The sequence below is a fragment of the Anser cygnoides genome, chromosome 8 (assembly GCF_040182565.1).
Source record: "Anser cygnoides isolate HZ-2024a breed goose chromosome 8, Taihu_goose_T2T_genome, whole genome shotgun sequence".
Classification (NCBI taxonomy): Eukaryota; Metazoa; Chordata; class Aves; order Anseriformes; family Anatidae; genus Anser; species Anser cygnoides.
The window spans coordinates 1,846,553-1,864,019 of record NC_089880.1 but is presented as its reverse complement, the minus strand read 5'-3'; the positions used below and the strand labels follow the sequence as shown (position 1 = coordinate 1,864,019).

General features: G+C 38.1%; 2 protein-coding genes across 10 annotated transcripts in view; one reads left to right on the top strand and one right to left on the bottom strand.

Annotated features, from left to right (window-relative positions):
• Positions 1-10,740, bottom strand: part of RPAP2 (RNA polymerase II associated protein 2) — a 37,104-nt gene extending 26,364 nt beyond the window's left edge. The window contains exons 1-9 of the mRNA XM_048067074.2: positions 10,609-10,740; positions 10,216-10,261; positions 8,386-8,500; positions 7,622-7,720; positions 7,270-7,335; positions 6,778-6,866; positions 4,768-4,803; positions 2,941-3,889; positions 1,366-1,460 (exon numbers count right to left, since the gene is read on the bottom strand). Of these exons, the coding sequence (XP_047923031.1) occupies positions 1,366-1,460; positions 2,941-3,889; positions 4,768-4,803; positions 6,778-6,866; positions 7,270-7,335; positions 7,622-7,720; positions 8,386-8,500; positions 10,216-10,261; positions 10,609-10,666 (1,553 nt within the window). The 5' untranslated portion in view covers positions 10,667-10,740. The remainder of the gene's footprint in view (positions 1-1,365; positions 1,461-2,940; positions 3,890-4,767; positions 4,804-6,777; positions 6,867-7,269; positions 7,336-7,621; positions 7,721-8,385; positions 8,501-10,215; positions 10,262-10,608) is intronic.
• GLMN (glomulin, FKBP associated protein) overlaps positions 10,367-17,467 on the top strand; it is a 21,847-nt gene continuing 14,746 nt past the window's right edge. For 3 of the 9 annotated variants that reach the window (XM_048067079.2, XM_048067075.2, XM_048067082.2), the window contains exons 1-8: positions 10,712-10,848; positions 11,018-11,139; positions 12,335-12,406; positions 12,879-13,004; positions 14,389-14,520; positions 15,345-15,453; positions 16,032-16,278; positions 16,765-16,864. In XM_048067079.2, coding sequence (XP_047923036.1) covers positions 12,341-12,406; positions 12,879-13,004; positions 14,389-14,520; positions 15,345-15,453; positions 16,032-16,278; positions 16,765-16,864 — 780 coding nt within the window. In that variant the 5' untranslated portion in view covers positions 10,712-10,848; positions 11,018-11,139; positions 12,335-12,340. Of the gene's footprint in view, positions 10,515-10,711; positions 10,849-11,017; positions 11,140-12,334; positions 12,407-12,878; positions 13,005-14,388; positions 14,521-15,344; positions 15,454-16,031; positions 16,279-16,764; positions 16,865-17,467 lie in introns of those variants that run through there. The other 6 variants (XM_048067076.2, XM_048067081.2, XM_048067077.2 and 3 more) reach the window with 6 other exon arrangements.

Genomic DNA, 17,467 nt, shown 5'->3' with positions numbered 1-17,467 from the left:
AAGTGAAGTAGAAATTAACTGTATTTTACATGCATACTCTATTAACTTCCATATCAGTTCTGATATGACATTCTTGTAAAAAAAAAAAAAAAAAGTTTTACGTTATGAGGATTACAATTCCAGGCCTCATAAATGCTTTCAATGTTTATATTTACGTGGTTGAAAAATAACAGTACAAAAGGAAAACTGCATGCCTAAATGAGGTTCACACAGAGAATCCATCTGCTAACTCTTATACTACATAAAGAGGATACAGCACTCCATTGTAAGCCTGATAACTAGAACCATGATGTTAGCAGGCAATCAGAAAATTTCAAACACAGATTGCCTCTCTACTTGACTGCATGTAAAACTTGATATAGCACACCACAAAACACACACGCTGTTTAACTAGGTCTCCATATCCACAAGTGCTGGAAATAACATGTACTATTCACATTTCAGAGGTGGATTTAAGATGAAACTTTTGCCTCTATTTACTTGTTTAATAGTTAATATCCTCTTGCATTTGAATATTTACATTTATATGTGCATGCAGTGTGTTGATATTGCTGGAAGAATCAAGATTTCTATTTGCTTCTATATCACTGCATGTTTTACAAGAACTCTGCTGTGCACGTTCATATTCCCACTGGCTTCATCTGAACATACCAGGAAATAAGTGCTTTACCACAATGAAAATTACATGTAGTACATATATAAATTACATACAATATACACAGCTATTTTAAAATAATTTATTATTTTATATATACATATTCTATATTTATATGTTCAGATACTGTTGATTTACAGTTCCTATTTTAGGTCCATCAGAATCTGTTTCTAAACAACTTGCAAGAAATTAGATAGTTTAGTTGTTTCCAGATATGTGAGAAGAAAGAGTCTGATAAATAAAGGGTGCTGTGGATTTTTTTTTTTTGAAGCACATTCTTATTTTAAGCTTCATGTGTTGCACCAACGTTTTGATTGAGAAAACACAGAAGTTTTCCTTGTAACAGCACAGCAACACGCCTTCTGCCAAGTGCTGAAGAGTGGGACCATGCTGTCCTGCCAGCCATGAATGTTGTCAACTAAAAGTTCTGGTGCATGCAGGAAGGGAGAAGTTTCTGTTAGAGAACACTTTAGCAGTGAGATTCTGACATCCACCTCAGCAGGCTGTGCAAACTGACATCTGCTGCTTTATCACAGATGACTTAGAAATGTCTTAGAAATAAGTTCTTTAGGGCAATAATGATTACAAATTATGAGTAATGCCACTCAGGAAAAGGCAAGAATGTCCTTGCACAGTGTGTTTATTACTTAAAATGATGATGAATGAGCACCAACTTCAATTTGATATTTACTGAAGTAAAGAATACTTACGCTTTTCTCAGTTTTTCAAGGACGATTCGCTTTCTAATCTGCATTTGTGCATTTGAATCAACAAGTGGGAACGTGAGATCTTGCTGTTCATCATCCTGTATTACAGCATTAAAACCTTTAACAATTATAACCTAATACTTAATTGCAGGCTATGCATCAAAATAGTTACAGATTATCAATAAATGTTTAAACATAGGAAAACTCATCTCTGAACGAAGAAAGAGAAAAAAACAATTAGTAATTTTTTAATAGACAGAATGCTGGTTGATTTGACCCCATATACAGTTTGCAGCTAACCTACTTTTCCTCTTTTCTTGCAAAGCAGTATGCTAGATACTTTAATTCAATGGTAAATTCCTTCAAAATTATATGTCTAAACTTTTTGCAAGAAGCAATGTAATAGTTTTATTTTACAGGAAGCAGCACTGTGAAAGTTATACCCTCTGATGCAAATATTTAAAAGCAAAAGCAATTTCAGATGCCATTACAAACTGTACAACCTACCTAGCACAGTTAGTACACTGTTTTACGGTACTGACAAGACCACCTTATTGCTAACAGCTGGCCTGCCTGACCTGGAAGGGTCATAGAGAAACCTCAGAGCACTCTATACTTCTTTAAGTCTACAACCCTCCAGACTCCGCCCCCCCCCCCCCCCCCCCAAAAAAAAAGAGTATAGGTTACAGCAACATATGTAAACAAATCAGCAGGCTCCAACTCAAAGAATTTTAACAACAGATAATGTCAGAGATCTAGTCTTACTAAAAAGAAAGAAATCCAATCCTTGTCATGAATTAAAGGCAAAAAATGTAGATATAAATTTTATCTCATGAATTAAAGGGGAAGAGAAAAATATCATGTTCTTCCTTCAGCCAAGGCCTACTCTGTCTTATGACAGATTTGTTTCTTCTACATAAACATTCCTTACCCGCCCTCCAAGGCATCAGTTTTAGAGAAAGCCTTCGCTATAAAGACTCTTAGAAGCCCTAGTCCTTCTTTCTCTTTAATCACCAGTTTTTCTTGCCAATAAACTGTTCTTACATTGATTCTTTAACAGCTTCACCTCACTGCAATTATGCAATGCAACAATTGTAGAGTCTTTATAAGATGTAGAGGTGCTGGAAAGGACAGGCCTTGGAAGTGATGACAGCAGTTGTAGTTAACCTTTCTGCTGAGATTACAACAGCTATAGCTCCTTGACCCATCCTCTTGCAAAAACTACACAGGGCTCAGATAGTTCTTAACTCCTCTCCCATTCCAACTTACCAGTACCTCCTCTGCTTGACTCAGTCCATGATCAAACTGTGCTTGAGCAAATGGAATAATCTTTCAGGCTTCACAAACTGAAAGGCTGCTGTCAGAACTGAATGTATTCCAAAGTCATTCTTTTTCAACCTAAAATATGTTTCCTCAACCTGATGGGATTGTTTTGAATCTAGTCAACCTTCCTTTTACTAGTTCACATTAATAGCTTGATGGTACCTTGGCCATATCCACTTACAGAGACAAAAAGCTTGTAATAACTGCTTGAAAGCAGGCTTTAAATAGCATGGACACTATCTCATGGGCACTTACTTTGTCTTTGCTTGGAAGTTCCTCTGTTTGTGCATGTGTCACTGCCTCTTCAGCCAAGATGCACTTCCCTTTATAGAACTCTTTTACTCGGAGTTCTAGGAATTCTGTTTCTTCTTTTAACTTTTTGTAACTAGGCACAGGCTTAGCTACTCCACCTGAGCCTGTATAAGGTAAGGAATAGTTCAAACTGTTTTCAGACTCCCCTGCTGCAACAGTGTCAAGATCATCAGCTGCATCTAAGTCATCCTCATCAAGTTCTTCACTTTCTTGGTTGGCAGATGATTTGCATTCTGATGAGCATAAAGAAGTGTAGTTTGGACCATAGAGAAATTTTAAAGTTTCCTCAGTTCTCCATTCAGTAAGTGTTTGCTTAAGGACTTCTAATAAACTGCCTTTGGCGGCCAAGGAATTAACTGGATCCTGCAGTTCAGTTTTTTTATATTGTTTTGAGTTAGCTAGTATTCTTGTAAGACGTTCTGCCCCCTTTTTGCTCACACCTAGAAAAACTATCTGTGATCCGCTATAGGTGTTTTCATAGTTTTCTGAAGCATTTGATGTTCCTGGAGTAGTATTTTTTGAAGGTGTTGCAGTTACGTTATTTTGAACAGAGCAAGCATGCATTTCATCCTGAACATCAAATTTACAATTAGATAGTTGTTCAGTGGCTTCTACCACATCCAAGTCTTCAGCTTTAGGGCTGGAATAGGCTTTCTGAGTATGTTTCTTTTTGAGGATGCTGTTTCTGTGCAATTGCTGTGCAAGATTAGCTGAACTTGACTGACTTCCTGGTAGAACAGAAGAAACAAATTCTTGTTCGGTATCACTACTGCTGTCACTGGCTGTGTCATGAGAAGTAGATTCACATGGATTTGAAGATAGCCTAGGATTTTCAATGTCAGAAGCTTTAATTGCTTCATCACGTAGTTTCACCTCTTCTCCAGACTCACCACTGTAAGAGAAAACACACGCCATCAATGAAATAAGAAATGGGTGTTACCTATAATAGCTTTTCTTTCTCATGTAAGATAAAGAAAACATTTTCCCTTATAGTAGAAGTGTACTTTTTTGCTCTATAAATAATTTATCTTCCAAAAGTCTTTAAATGCAAGGAGTTTTAGTGTTCTGGAATCAAGATAGCAAGTACAGACATCGTTTAGAGAAATAAATTCCCAGTTGCTCATTGGCAATTAGAATAGTAAGTTATTATTAAAGACAACAAAATGAGGTTAAACTTAGCATAATGAATTTTTAAAAAATTGCAATTCAAAATTAAGATCAGCATCTCAACATAGCTATGAACACAGTACTCTAAAATCAGTAGGCCAGCAGAGCTCTTTTAGTATATGTAAGTTTGCCATCTAATGGCCATGTGTTGCAAGAGAAAACAAACAAAGCCATAATTCACACAGCAAGGTACAGAGAGATGACAGAGTAGCATGATTTTAATCTACCAGATATTGATGTTTCAGAATAGGAAGTACAGAAGCTTTCATCACATATAATTGGTACCTTTTTTTTTAAAAGAATAGATGGTATAAAATATGCAAAGTACAAACAGTGTATTGGTTTCAGATTTCAACAGACTCAATTACAACATACAGGCCAAGAACAGCTGTACACTAAATCATACAGGTCAAACATGCCGGCTTAGAATCACAAAGATAAAAAAAAAAAAAGAGAAAAAAAAGAGAGAGACAAGTAATCCTTTGTGTAGACTCTAATAAGGCCTTTTCTGTAACACATGAAATCAAAGATTCTCCTTTTATCTTATATGATGCTAATACTTGTAACTATAAATGCACATAAAAAAAGTATTGTTCAGTGTACCTCTGCCCCTCCTTCAGCAGCTCTATGTCTGGTGGTCTGCAAAAAGAAGACAAAGAATGAAGAGTTTTCTGCTAAATCAATGCTCTTGAAATACACATACACACAGAAGATACAGTTAAGGCTGGAAGGGACCTCTAATGATCTTCTAGTCCAACATCATCCTCTGTTCAAAGCACAGTACACTTAACAGTCACCCGTTGTTAAGATTTCTGTAACCAACCAAGAACAGTTTGGGTCTGTAATCTTTGCCTCCCCCCCCCCCCCCCCCCCCCAAGTAGCTATAGACTGCTTTCAGATCACCCCTTGGTTTCTTCATGAAGCTAAACATACTCATATCCGCATCTGGTCACAAGAGTCCCTATAGTAAAAAGGGCTCTGTGCAGTTTGTAAGAAAATGCTCCAAATTCATGCAAAAAATATGAATATTCAAGATATCTTTTTTTTTTTTTAATTTGAATTTTTATTTGGTCAAAATTAGGCTATTACAGTTATACTGCTTTAGGAAAATTGAGTTCAAAAAATTTCCAGAAGCTCGAAGAACTGTTACGAAACAGATTCTGATGGGTTTCTTTCCAAAATTCTACCTGCAGTTCACCTGCTTCAATTCAGTTATAAGGTAACATAATGCTATTTATCTTACCCAACACTGAATGTTGAAATCCTCACCTGCCTTATGAGTGAAAGAAAACCTTTTAAGCATGCATCGAATACAAGTCAATGCTATAAAACCTTAAACTCAGTCAGTATATATATAAAAAACAATAGGTTTAAAAAAAGTTGAAAGCTGCACCAGTCATATGAGTGAATTGAGTCTGGAAACTAAAGGTGATAACATAAAGTGATTTAAATTATTAATTCCAAATACTTACTCTTTAGAGATTAAAATTGAGGTTTTTAGCTTTTTCTTTCAAAAAGAATTTCAGATATTCTCATGTGTAAACATACAATGTGTGCAAATATATGTGATTATGCAAACAGACATAACTAGCCGTGCACTACCTGTTTGTTTTTTTTTGCATTTTTGTTTTGCTTGTTTTGGAAAATACACCCACCCCAGCATAAATAATTAAGTACATCAGGCATATCAGAACTGTATGCTTTTAATGTTAACAATAAACACTTTCTTTAGAGAGAGCAAGTAACAATACCACAATAATACTGGTAAGTTTATTTAAATATTTCACAAAGAAAACAGTTTTACCTACCGTATCAGGCTGTTCTAAACCACTACTCTTATTGATCAGGTATTTCACATGATTGATCGGATCTGTGAAACTGAGCTCAGATATATAATTTCAGCTTGGTTATTCTGTTGAAAACCAGGATACTATGAAAAGTAGTGTCTTGGAGAATGAAAAATTTACCTAAATGTTCTCTAGGTAAGTATTTATTGTTGAACAGTGACACCCAGTGGCTCAATTCATTATTTGCAAGCCTATGTTTCTTGAACTAGTCAGCATATTAAAACGTGAACCATATTACACTCTTCCAAAGTGTGTATTGCAGTAACAGCAGGAAATGGGCAATCTGAAATTATAGTTTTATGCAGGATAAAGAACCTCTTCATTTATAGCCTGCTTTCAGGTGTAAGCCTTCACAGTCTAACTTTAAGCCCAATGCAAGTGCTCTGCTATAATTAGAAAATCTTTTGTACCAAGATAAGATTAATTAATTCTTTGCATTATGTTATGTGGTTTTTAAGAATCCAATCACAAGAAATTTTAAAGTTACTGGGACGTCATTATTATTTATGACTAGCCTGCCCTCTAAACTAACACAGTTATGTCTGTTGAGTACTCATGAGCAGAACTGAGCCATGTCAATTACAGTAATCCATACTGCAACAACACTTCTGAAACTGACACCATACTCAGCTAACATGTTAACATCAGTTACATTTGCTTCAGCCTAAGCATTTGGATGTATTGCAACTAATTAATTACCATCACAGCTTGGATAGAGAAAATAGCATCCTCAAAATGAACTACAAATATATCAGGTTATACTTACATTTCTTCTTCTCGCATCCATACTGGACTTTTGGAAATTTGAGCTTCAAAATATTTAGATGCTCTGTAGCAGAAGTTGCTGCAGAAGCACTGGAAACAAAGCAGTGTGTAAAGTATGACTAAAGACATCTTTAATACTCAACGAAAGGGACAAAATCAATTGTTTTTCATACCCGTGAAATTTAAGTACCAATTCATATTTCTTTTTCAGCTTATAATCAATTTTTTAATTTATGTGAGAAACCAAACAGGTCTATCTCATTTCCCACAAATCACTCTTAGTTTTTTCTTTTTCTCCCCACCCCCCTGCTCCTTTTTGCACTTTCATTATCAGAAACAAGCCTGTGTTGGGTTCTACATAATCAAAAAAGTTCAAAGAGCAGATCCAAATATGTTGGTTCTGAACCAAGCCACTATATGAATACTTTTACAAAATGCATTTCTAATGTAGAAACAATATTAAATACAGTATAGAAATAGCTTGTTACCATACCTTTCTTTCAGTAATATCATAAACTCTGTTAGTTTTTGTTGAAATTCTGTACTTCTGTTTTGGCACCTAAAATGATATACTTTCATCAGCAAGACTGTCACCTCTGTCATGATTTTACATTAAACTTGATTCTTAATGCACATATTTTAATATGCTAACTGATTCTGTCATACAGCAATGATGGTCAACAGGTCAGATTTAACTTTTTACTTCAGAAGTCTTAAGCTGAAATGGAACTACAGGCTATCTGGCCCATTACCTAACAGTATTTTTATCTATGTAAAAAAAAAGCAAGAATATAAAAACCACTAAGAGGTTCTTATGTTAACAGCATTAATAAAAAGCAACTTACATTTTCCAGTTTATTTTGACATATAGGATAACCACATAATTTGATGATAGACCGTTCATCAACAATGTCTTTATAGTGAGATGGAGTAATACTTTTTCCCTGAAATGACAAGAAAACAGTTCAACAACAGATACTGGAAGGTCATTTTTCACACTCAAAACTTCTCATAAGCAAGTAAATACATTTCATTTTATAATAGTATCAAGTAAGTTTAATAAACAGCATTCAGAACCTCCGAAGTAAAATTGGTAACAAGGTAAACACTCGGAGGAAAAGAAAGACATGGATACTTATATATACGAAAGCCTCATCATTTTGCCTCTAGCGTGGTACCTATTCTCACAATTTTCCTCTCTTTATATGTTATATACACCTATCTACCAGTGTATTTACAACTTTAACAGGAATAATCCTCATACCATCCCAGTGGTATTATAAAAATTGTGCTGCCAGTATGAACTGTGGGGTAAAGAGTACCGTTGTCTAAATTCACAGAGGATATGATATGGACCTAACTTTTTATACTTCACCTCTGAGTCCAAAACCTGTGGATATAAACAAAGGTAATAAAGTGAGGATTCATAAATACATATAGTCCTACAAAACTACAGCATATTTTCATTACAAAACCCCTGAAAATAAGGCAATCAGAGCTGACAAGAGAGAGAATAACCTTGTTTACTTTAAACTTCAGCAAATCACTCCAAGAACTTAAAAAGTTGAACACTGAGATACAAAATAGTGTAAAAATTTGCAACACATACAGAATTCAGAAGGAACTCTTCAGTAATGTTCTCTTCCAAGAGCTGCTCAACAATATGCAGTGCTTTTTTCTCAAATTCAATCTTCTTTCTAGTAGCAGCCTCCAGGGCTGCTTTCCTGTAACATAAAGGATATTGAATGACACAGAGAGTAGGTTCCATGAACAGTTCTCCACCTGTATCTTTACCAAATATCAATGATATCACAGAATCACAGAATTGTAGCGTTGGAAGGGACCTCAAAAGATCATCGGGTCCAACCCCGCTGCCAAAGCAGGTTCCTTAGAGCAGGCTGCCCAGGTAGGCATCCAGACGGGCCTTGAATATCTCCAGAGAAGGAGACCCCACAACCTCCCTGGGCAGCCTGTCCCAGTGCTCCGTCACCCTCACCGTGAAGAAGTTCTTTCTCATGTTGGTGCGGAACTTCCTGTGCCCAGTTTTGTGGCCATTACCCCTTGTCCCGTCCCCAGAAACCACTGGAAAGAGGTTGGCCAAATCCCTCTGTCTCCCACATTTCAGGTATTTATAAACATTGATAAGATCCCCTCTCAGTCTTCTTTTCTCCAGGCTGAACAGACACAGGTCTCTCAGCCTTTCTTCATAGGGAGGATGCTCCAGGCCCCATATCATCTTTGTGGCCCTCCGCTGGACTCTTTCCAGGAGATCCCTGTCTTTTTTTGTACCGGGGAGCCCAGAACTGGACACAGTACTCCAGGTGAGGCCTGACCAGGGCAGAGTAGAGGGGGAGGATCACCTCCCCTGCCCTGCTGGCAACACTCCTTTTAATGCACGTCAGGATCCCATTGGCCCTCTTGGCCACCAGGGCACACTGCTGGCACATGGTCAACCTGTCGTCTACCAGGACCCATACAGGTGTCTCTCATCTCCATCTAGCAGCACCTCCCACAGAGGCTGTCAATGTACAATCATTCTACTTTCTTAACTGGTAGAGGTCCACGATATTCATCTGAAAGTCTTCTATGCAGTCAAATGAATTTTTAGGTAACTGCCCATGGCAAAAAAATCTGCCATGGCCAAATCTTTCAGGTTTGGTTTTTAAAGTGAATAAAGAAGACTGGAAAGTATGCAAGGAAATTAAACTGGCAAAAATCAGGCACTACAGAGTAAGGAAATACAACTATGGAGTTCAGATTCATAAACTTGTGGCATATTATACCATGTATATATGTGCAGAGTCTATTTTGGAAGCCCTAACTCAAAAGTAGTAGAAAAAATTGTCCTTAATCTCTTTGCCTCACTTTTCCATCTGAAAGTATAAATGCTAATACACTATCTCAACATACTGTCTTTTACTGGCTGTTGTGAAAACGATTCAGCAAACATTCAACGTATTAACAAAAACCTTCAGGATAAGATCAACAATTCTGTTTTCAGAACAAGGTCTGAATTGAGAAGTAAAAGAAGAATTAAGCCACACATTGAACAATGAAATTAAAGCATGATAAAGGTATCTTCTAGGTACGCTTCAGTCACATACTGAATAAATGAAGAGTTTCCAGGGGGAAAAAAAAAGTAACAATACCACTCACTACTGTGATAGCATCCCACTGTCGTCCCTTTTACCTTGAGTACAGAAATGCATGTGTATTTTTTCTTGTAAATGTTTGGATGAGTTATCTTTATAGTAACTACTGTGGGAATGCAGTTGAAAGACACATAGCGTTGTCCCAAACAAGTGTACCCGAAGGGGGTACTGGCTATCTCTTACGGCACTCTAAGAAAGCCAAAAAAAACCCATGCCAGGCAAAGAATACAGTTGCAAAGTGAAGCAAAACAACATGACGACCACGCATTGTTAGTCAGAAATTATACCTCTGAGTAACGTCTTCATTTTCCAGAGCAGCTGAATGTTTATTTCCTAGAAATCAAGAATATGGAAATCTATAAGTTTATTTTCTTCCTTCACCAACAGAACATATCGGAGCCGCGGCTCCCCGACCAGCCGAACGGCCGGGGGCGGGCTCCCGGCGCTGCAGCCCCCCGGAGCCTGAGGGGGCGGGCGGAGCGCCCGGGACCCAGCCCCACACCCGCCGCCGGCCCGCCCCAGCCCCACTGCGCTGGCGGTAGCGTCCCCGCACCGCCGGCCGTCCCGCCGCTCCTCACCCCCTTCGGTACAGCGAGTTAGGCGAGCCCGCTGCGCCGGCCTAAGGGCACAAGGGAGAGCCCACAGCGCGGGGAGGGGGGGAAGCGGCGCTCGGAGCTTACCTGCGCGCCGCCGGCCGGGCTTCCCCTTGGCGCTGCCCTGCGGCCTCCTGGCCGCCATCGTGGTGGTGGCGGCTGCCGGCTCCCTCCCTCCTCCCCCTGACCTCTCACCGGAGGCGGAGCCGTCTCGGTGTGGCCCGGCCCGGCGGGAGGCGGCAGAGCGGCGGCGGCTGAGCGGTGCGCGTGGCCGGCCGAGGGCTGAGGCGCTGCAGGGGGAGCCCGGCTCCGTCGGCGGGGCGAGGGGTGAGGAAGCGGAGTCGGGGGCTTTGGTCCAGCCGTGTACGAGAGGCTCGGTAGTAGCCCTCGGGATCGGCCTGCGTGTGGTACCTGCCTGGGGAGGGGGCTGGGGGGTGCGTTTGGTAGAGGAGGGAGCTTCCTGAGGGTTAAAAGCGGATTTTTTCTCGTTATTTAGATGCTGTACGCTTGCCGCGGGAACCAGTGAAAAGATATAATTAGAAACTGGATTAAGTATTAAGGCCTGAGACCGTCTGCGAGGTTAACTGGCAAATCCCTGCCAGGGCATATTTCAAGGCTGTAAGTACGCTGTAAAATTTCTGAGGGCTGAAAACCCCAAAATATGAGCGTTCAAAAGTACATGTAAATTGTTTTGGGCATCTTAGTATGTTCTCCAAAATTAAAAGCTCAAGTGGTACAATGTGTGTTAATAAAGTATATGATAATCACAAAATCGGAAAGATCAGGTTTGAAACATCGCTAGATTGCAGTGAAGTTAAAGTGTTAAATTAGGCGGTTGAGAATAGAAAGTTACCTGATCTTTGAGTAATAAAATTTGCACATGTGCTTTTTAAGCTATTGTGAGTTGACTGTTTTTTATAAATGTCCAAATAGCTTAGTTATCCAGATGCTGTGTTAGGTAGCTGAGGTCAAACTTAGGAGGAAAGATTGAGGATGTTACATTGAAATATCTGTGTAAATATGAATCTTGGGTGCTTGGATGAATAGTTTGCCAATTATTGAAGTGCAGAGGTAATTGACAGCCACAGTGATTATATAACCAGGTTTAGGCACGTGGAGTTACGCAAAACTATAAAGATTACAACCATTGCTCTGATATATCATGCAATAATTGAGCTTGATTTTATGTGTAACTTATGGTAACTTTATTGAAATGCTCACTTACTTTTCAGCAAGGAAGTTTTTAATTGCATCTAGAGGTAAAAGGACACTGAACAACCAACCTAGATACTGGGAGGAAAGAATTGATGTTGCCTATGTAGTCTTGACTGGACTAAAACACTGTTGACACAAACTGGCACAGCAGCTGGATCAGCTGTGCACATCCTGGGCATCAGGTTAGAGTGTTCTAGTCAGAGCTGAGCAGAGAGCTTATCCAGTGAAGACATGCATAGAAAACATAGTGTATCATGGGAGTCCAGGGTTGTTATACAGCGACCCCAGGCTGTATTCGTTGCAGTTTTCAGTGTCTGTGTCATAGCTAAGGCCTCCTGACTTCCTAAGATGATCCTGATGGCACTCAGAAATTGCTTCCCTGTACACAGAATGCAGGTTATTTTCTATGTAGAATAATACAGTATACATTTCTTAAAAATATATTTTTGCCTTTTTTAAAATCATGTAATCTTCATAAGATCTATTCATATAGATTGTTCTCATTTCGCTACTGGGCATTTTTTTGGTAATGTGATTATTTTTCAGTCTCTACGTTTACTTCATGTGTTTTAATACTGCACCCCTTAATTTATAATAGTTTTCAATGTCAGAAGAACGAAGTCAAACTACAATGGCAGTTGATGAACTTCAAGCCATAATACAAAGATGCGTAAGTACTTTTCTCTTCATAAACATGACAAATGTAAGCAGTTCAAGTTTTTCTTTATGACTGCAAAACACAAGACGTTCATTAGCAGATCTCCTCATTGGGCAGCTAGGTTCAGCCTCCATGTTTCATTGACTTCTGCATGGTGCTTATCCCAAGTTCTGCCTCCCAGAGAAAGAATTGTTCATATTTCTCTCAACGGTACCTGTCTAAGGGAACAAATCACCAGCAGACTGTTGTAGAAAATACATCATCCATATATTGTGCTGTAGTTTAGAGTTAGAAAATGCTACTGAAATACTGCTTTGTCTTCTGTGGTAGCTCTTGGTAACTCCTTTTAACATGTAAAAGATGTTAGTAAGAAATGATAAGTTACAGTGACAGTATATCTAATTTTGAGATGAAAACTTGGATTTACCTATTTTTTATTTGATTTTTATAAATATGGAGTTAAGCATGTATATTTTCTTTCTAGCAAATTCTGGAAGAATCTGATTTTAGAGGAGAAGATTTTAATCTGTTTCAGGTTGCAGGTCAGAAATGTTTAGAAGATGGATATGCTGCTCAGTTGTTAGAAGTAATTCAAAATGAGAAAAATAAGGTGAGTTGAAGTTTGCACTATATATTAGTTGTACATTAAGCACACTTAAATAGATAAAACTATTAAAAAGGGAAAGCTACTTTCACTGTGCAGCAAGTGTGTGCATATGAACAGTTAATCAGTTGCTGTCTGTTAAGTGCACGTTCTTGTGCGACTGCAGGTAGTTTACCGAAGTCAAGCCGTGGTAATTTAAGAAAACCATTCATAACTACTTTCTAGTGAGTTAAGGAAATAGAAAAGAGATGCCGAAAACATAACTAAGAGAAAGTGCCCTTGGCCTTCTGTTGCAGGACAGAATTTCAGATGAGGCGCTGAATGGCATTTTCTTCATGGCAGCTTGTATGGTGCTGCTTTAGGTTTGTGGCCAAGACAGGGTTGATAACACACTGGTGTCACAGCTGTTACTGAGCAGTGCATGCACAGCATCAAGGCCATTTCTACTTTTCACTCTGCCCCCTCGGCAAATAGACTGGGAGGTTGCAAGAGGTTGGAAGGGGACACAGCTGGGACAGCTGACCCTATTCGATCAAAGAGAGATTCCATACCAGATAATATCATGCTTGCCAGTGAAAAGGGGGACAGTCTTCCCAAGGTAGCTGTTGCTCAGAGACTGGCTGGGCATTGGTCTGCTGATGGGAGTTAGTGAGTGATTGCCTTTGCATCACTTGCTTTTTTTCCTCTTTTTTCCCTTCACTTATTAAATTGTCTTTGTCATGACCCATGAGTTTTTCTCTATTTTGCACTGATACTCTTCCCCATCTTGATGTGGGTGGAGAATGAGCATCTGTCTGGTGGGTGCTTATTTTCTGGCCAGGGTCAAACCACCACAGATGGATACAATAATATGGGTCAAAACTGTAAGAGTTGACTAAGATGATGCTAACATACTAAGTTGTACACAAATAGGAAGTTCAGGAAGAAAGCGAAGGATGGAATTTTTGCCCAGTGTTACTGGGGGTCCCCATCTAGTCACGAATTCTGTGAGTTTGGTGTAACAATTGAAAATCCTGATCCCCTCACTTTAAACACATTTTTTCTAGACTTTCTTTCTCTGCTTTGCTTAATCCAGCAAAACCCCTCTACCTAGTCCTGTTTGACATTTATTGCCATGTAAATTCATTGAACTATATACGTGTTAGAAATAATACATTAAAGAAAGCTGGACAAAATATGAATCTATATTGATAGGTATGGGGAGAGAATACGATGCATGTCAAGTACAAAACTTTATAGTAATAGATGTTACGTTTTCAGTGACATTATTATGGTATTGGTTGCAACCAGGACATTGATCTGTTGTCTTTTTTTGACCTTCATATATACAATTTTTCTGTGTTTAGAAGATGTCAGGTTTTCGTTTATTCTCTGAAAATCTGTTTTGTAGGTTATCATCAAGAATATGGGTTGGAATCTCATTTCTCCTCTTGTTAGGTGCATTTTAGCATATAAACAGGAAGATGATAAGCGAGATGATAAGCGAGAACACTGCCTGAAGATACTAGATCAGTTGGTACAGGTATGGCTTTGAAATACATAGTTAAAATAAAATAATTGTAGGGAAGTGGAAGGGAGATGTCCTTTTCTCCTTCTGATTTGCAAAAAAAACAGGGCATGAATACTTCTGTGTTCTTCTGCCCATTCCGCATAACTTTTAAGCACACAGGCCAGTTTTCACTGAAGTAGACAAAAGATTAGCATTCTCAGAGGTATTCAGCCTTTTAACAAATTTGGAGAATTTATTAACTAGACAAAGCATAGAGACAGAGAATTACTCAGGAAAAAGTAGCTAGACCTCATCTGATACAAAGTTTTTAATGGCCAGCTTCTGCAGTCAGTTTAGCCACAGCAATGCTGCCTCTTGTCTTCAGCAGTTACAGTATGACAGTGAGTATCTGCTGATTCTGGGGGAGTAACAGGGAAATAAAATTTATTCTGTAGGAAATCAGTTCCCTTTCGTTCACCTACTTAGAGAACAACTTGCAAACTGAGCAGAATTCACACTGAAGTTTTTCTTTTCTCTCTGCTCCTAAGGAATTTCTTGCTACAGTACTGTGAGGTGTTTATAGAATGTAGAAATCAAGTTTTATGCCATTAGATTTGCTATGTTTTCAGCTTACATAAAAGTGTACTTGCATATACATGTTACAGAAGGCATTAACTGTAGGGAAGTACTTATTGTTTCATATTTATTTCCTTAAAGATTATTTTGGATGTTCTGATCTGCTTTCTTAATGTTCAGGAACTTCTGTATTGTAGTTTGTTTGTGGTGTGGGTTTTTTTTTTTTTTAAATATTTTATGACCATAGCAGTTAAAACATGTATGTTGTTCCTCTCTTGCAGCTATGCAATCCGAAGGAACTTTTTTTGGGTTTACTTGAGCAGATAGAGCAGACGTCGGGAGAGAAAGTGTGCCCAACTGTCATGCTACTACTTCAGCCTCTGCAGACAGGTAACATTCACTTGCTCATGTAGTTTCTGAAGAAAAAAAAATCTTATTTATCAAATTACTTTAACCTTTGCTAGAATAGTTTCAGAATATTGCTGTCCTGGTAGTCTTTACAGTTTTTTTATATTCTGCAAAATATAAATGGGGAATTTTTCAGTAATTAACTTTTAAAACATACATTTCCATATTTTCATGGTATAAAACTTATATTTGTAATTGAAGCAGTTGAAATGTTTGAGCTGAAAGATACGTTCTTCTGATTTGCATAAAAAAATGAAAAGTGTTGGTTTTGGATACCAACTAAATAAGTAACATGACTGTGCTACAGAGAAAGGAAGAATGTGTGGAAATGTGGGACTGCTTTATTATGTCATTCTCAGCTATATAGTCATGTTAACTACAGTGTCTTAGACTAGCTGGTGGTATTGTTTAGTCTTGCTGTACTTAGTCATATGAGTTCAGGCATTAGTCTCTTTCCTCCCCAGAAACTAAAGGCTTTGTTATGCAGTCACATTGTTTTTCTTCACACTTTCTTCCTGCAAGTAATAACTTAATGTCCCAAAATGTTCTCTTTGTTTCAGTGCTTTTGAAACTTCAGAACAAGAAGGCCTACTCAGTGGGCTTATCTTTGGCTATGATTATGAATCAGCTTACTCCCTTGCCTGTGCCTTACACAAAACAACAAATACAGGAAGATAAACTTGGTCTCTGCCAATGTTGTAATGCAGTGGTGGACTTTGCTAAACCTTTTGTGAATGAAGTTGTTAAAAACATGGAAAAGTCATCAGAATACAATGACATGGAGCTGAAAGAAGAATTATTAAAGTTGTGAGCACTTTTTGTCAAATTATTGTATTTTATAAAGTAACAAAATGAACAGTAGGCATTTATTGCGTAGGCAGTAAATAAATCATCTTATTAGTGTTTTTATAATGCTGTCAGCATATAAACCAGTGCTGTATTTCAAAAATGAAAAAAAAAATAATCCTTTACATTTTTATGAAGTGAGAGAAGAAAGGCAAAAATCATTGTTTTAGTACAAGGAATTGGTAAAGAAATGTTAGTCTCTGTGATACAGAGCTAATTTGGCGGCCCTGTGCTTCTACTCAAAGGTATAACTGAGGATAATCGTATTTTGGAGGCTAATTCTAAGGAATGCTTCTCTGAGAGACATTCTTATTTTCATTCTTGGAATATTGGGAATAGCAGCAGCTAATATGAGTGTAGACTTTGCTGTTGGTCATTAATGACATTAGTATAGTCTCTATTTGTGACCTTATTGGTGATTTTTTGTTTCACCCCTTCTTATTTCAGCTGTATGAAAAGCCTGAAATACCCATTGTTGACCGCTCAGCTCGAACAGCTTGAAGGCATTGAAGAACATCCCTTCAGGCATTTTGCAACTGAAATTATAGTAAGTGTAGTCAAAATGAATTACAGTGTTTGCAAAAGCAGTGTTATGTTTCAGAATTCCCATTAATTAGTTGTGGAGCTCATTTTGCTTCTGTTACTGGTGTGTGATGGCTTACCAGGTCCTGTAAGATAATGCAGGTAGATAAAGGTTTGGAATAGTTAAAGGTTCCATCCCTAGAAATTATAAATCTTGCAGACACAGTTTTGCTCCTTGATAAGCCAATTTGGATTGTTCTCTGAATCAGCAGTTGCTACTTTGTTGTAACTTTTTTTTTTGTAACTTTTTCTTGGTGATGTATTATTTTTAATTTTTTGAAATACCTAAAGGATTGTTTTTGTTGCAGTATTAGATGAAGGTAAAAATCCAAGTATTAATCCAAGTTTTGCACACAGAGACATCTCTAATATGCCTAAAGTGCAGTGCCAGCTGCCAGTTAAGAAATGTAAGTTGATTCTTGACTGCTGCTGATGCTACAGCTGGAAATTCAGTGTGAACATGCCCACTCCATGCTACCAATGCTGTTACTCTGGTTTTGAATGTTTTGCATAGCATCTGTGTTTTATTAGTGCAAGATTAAGTTGTTTCCATAGCTATGGATACACT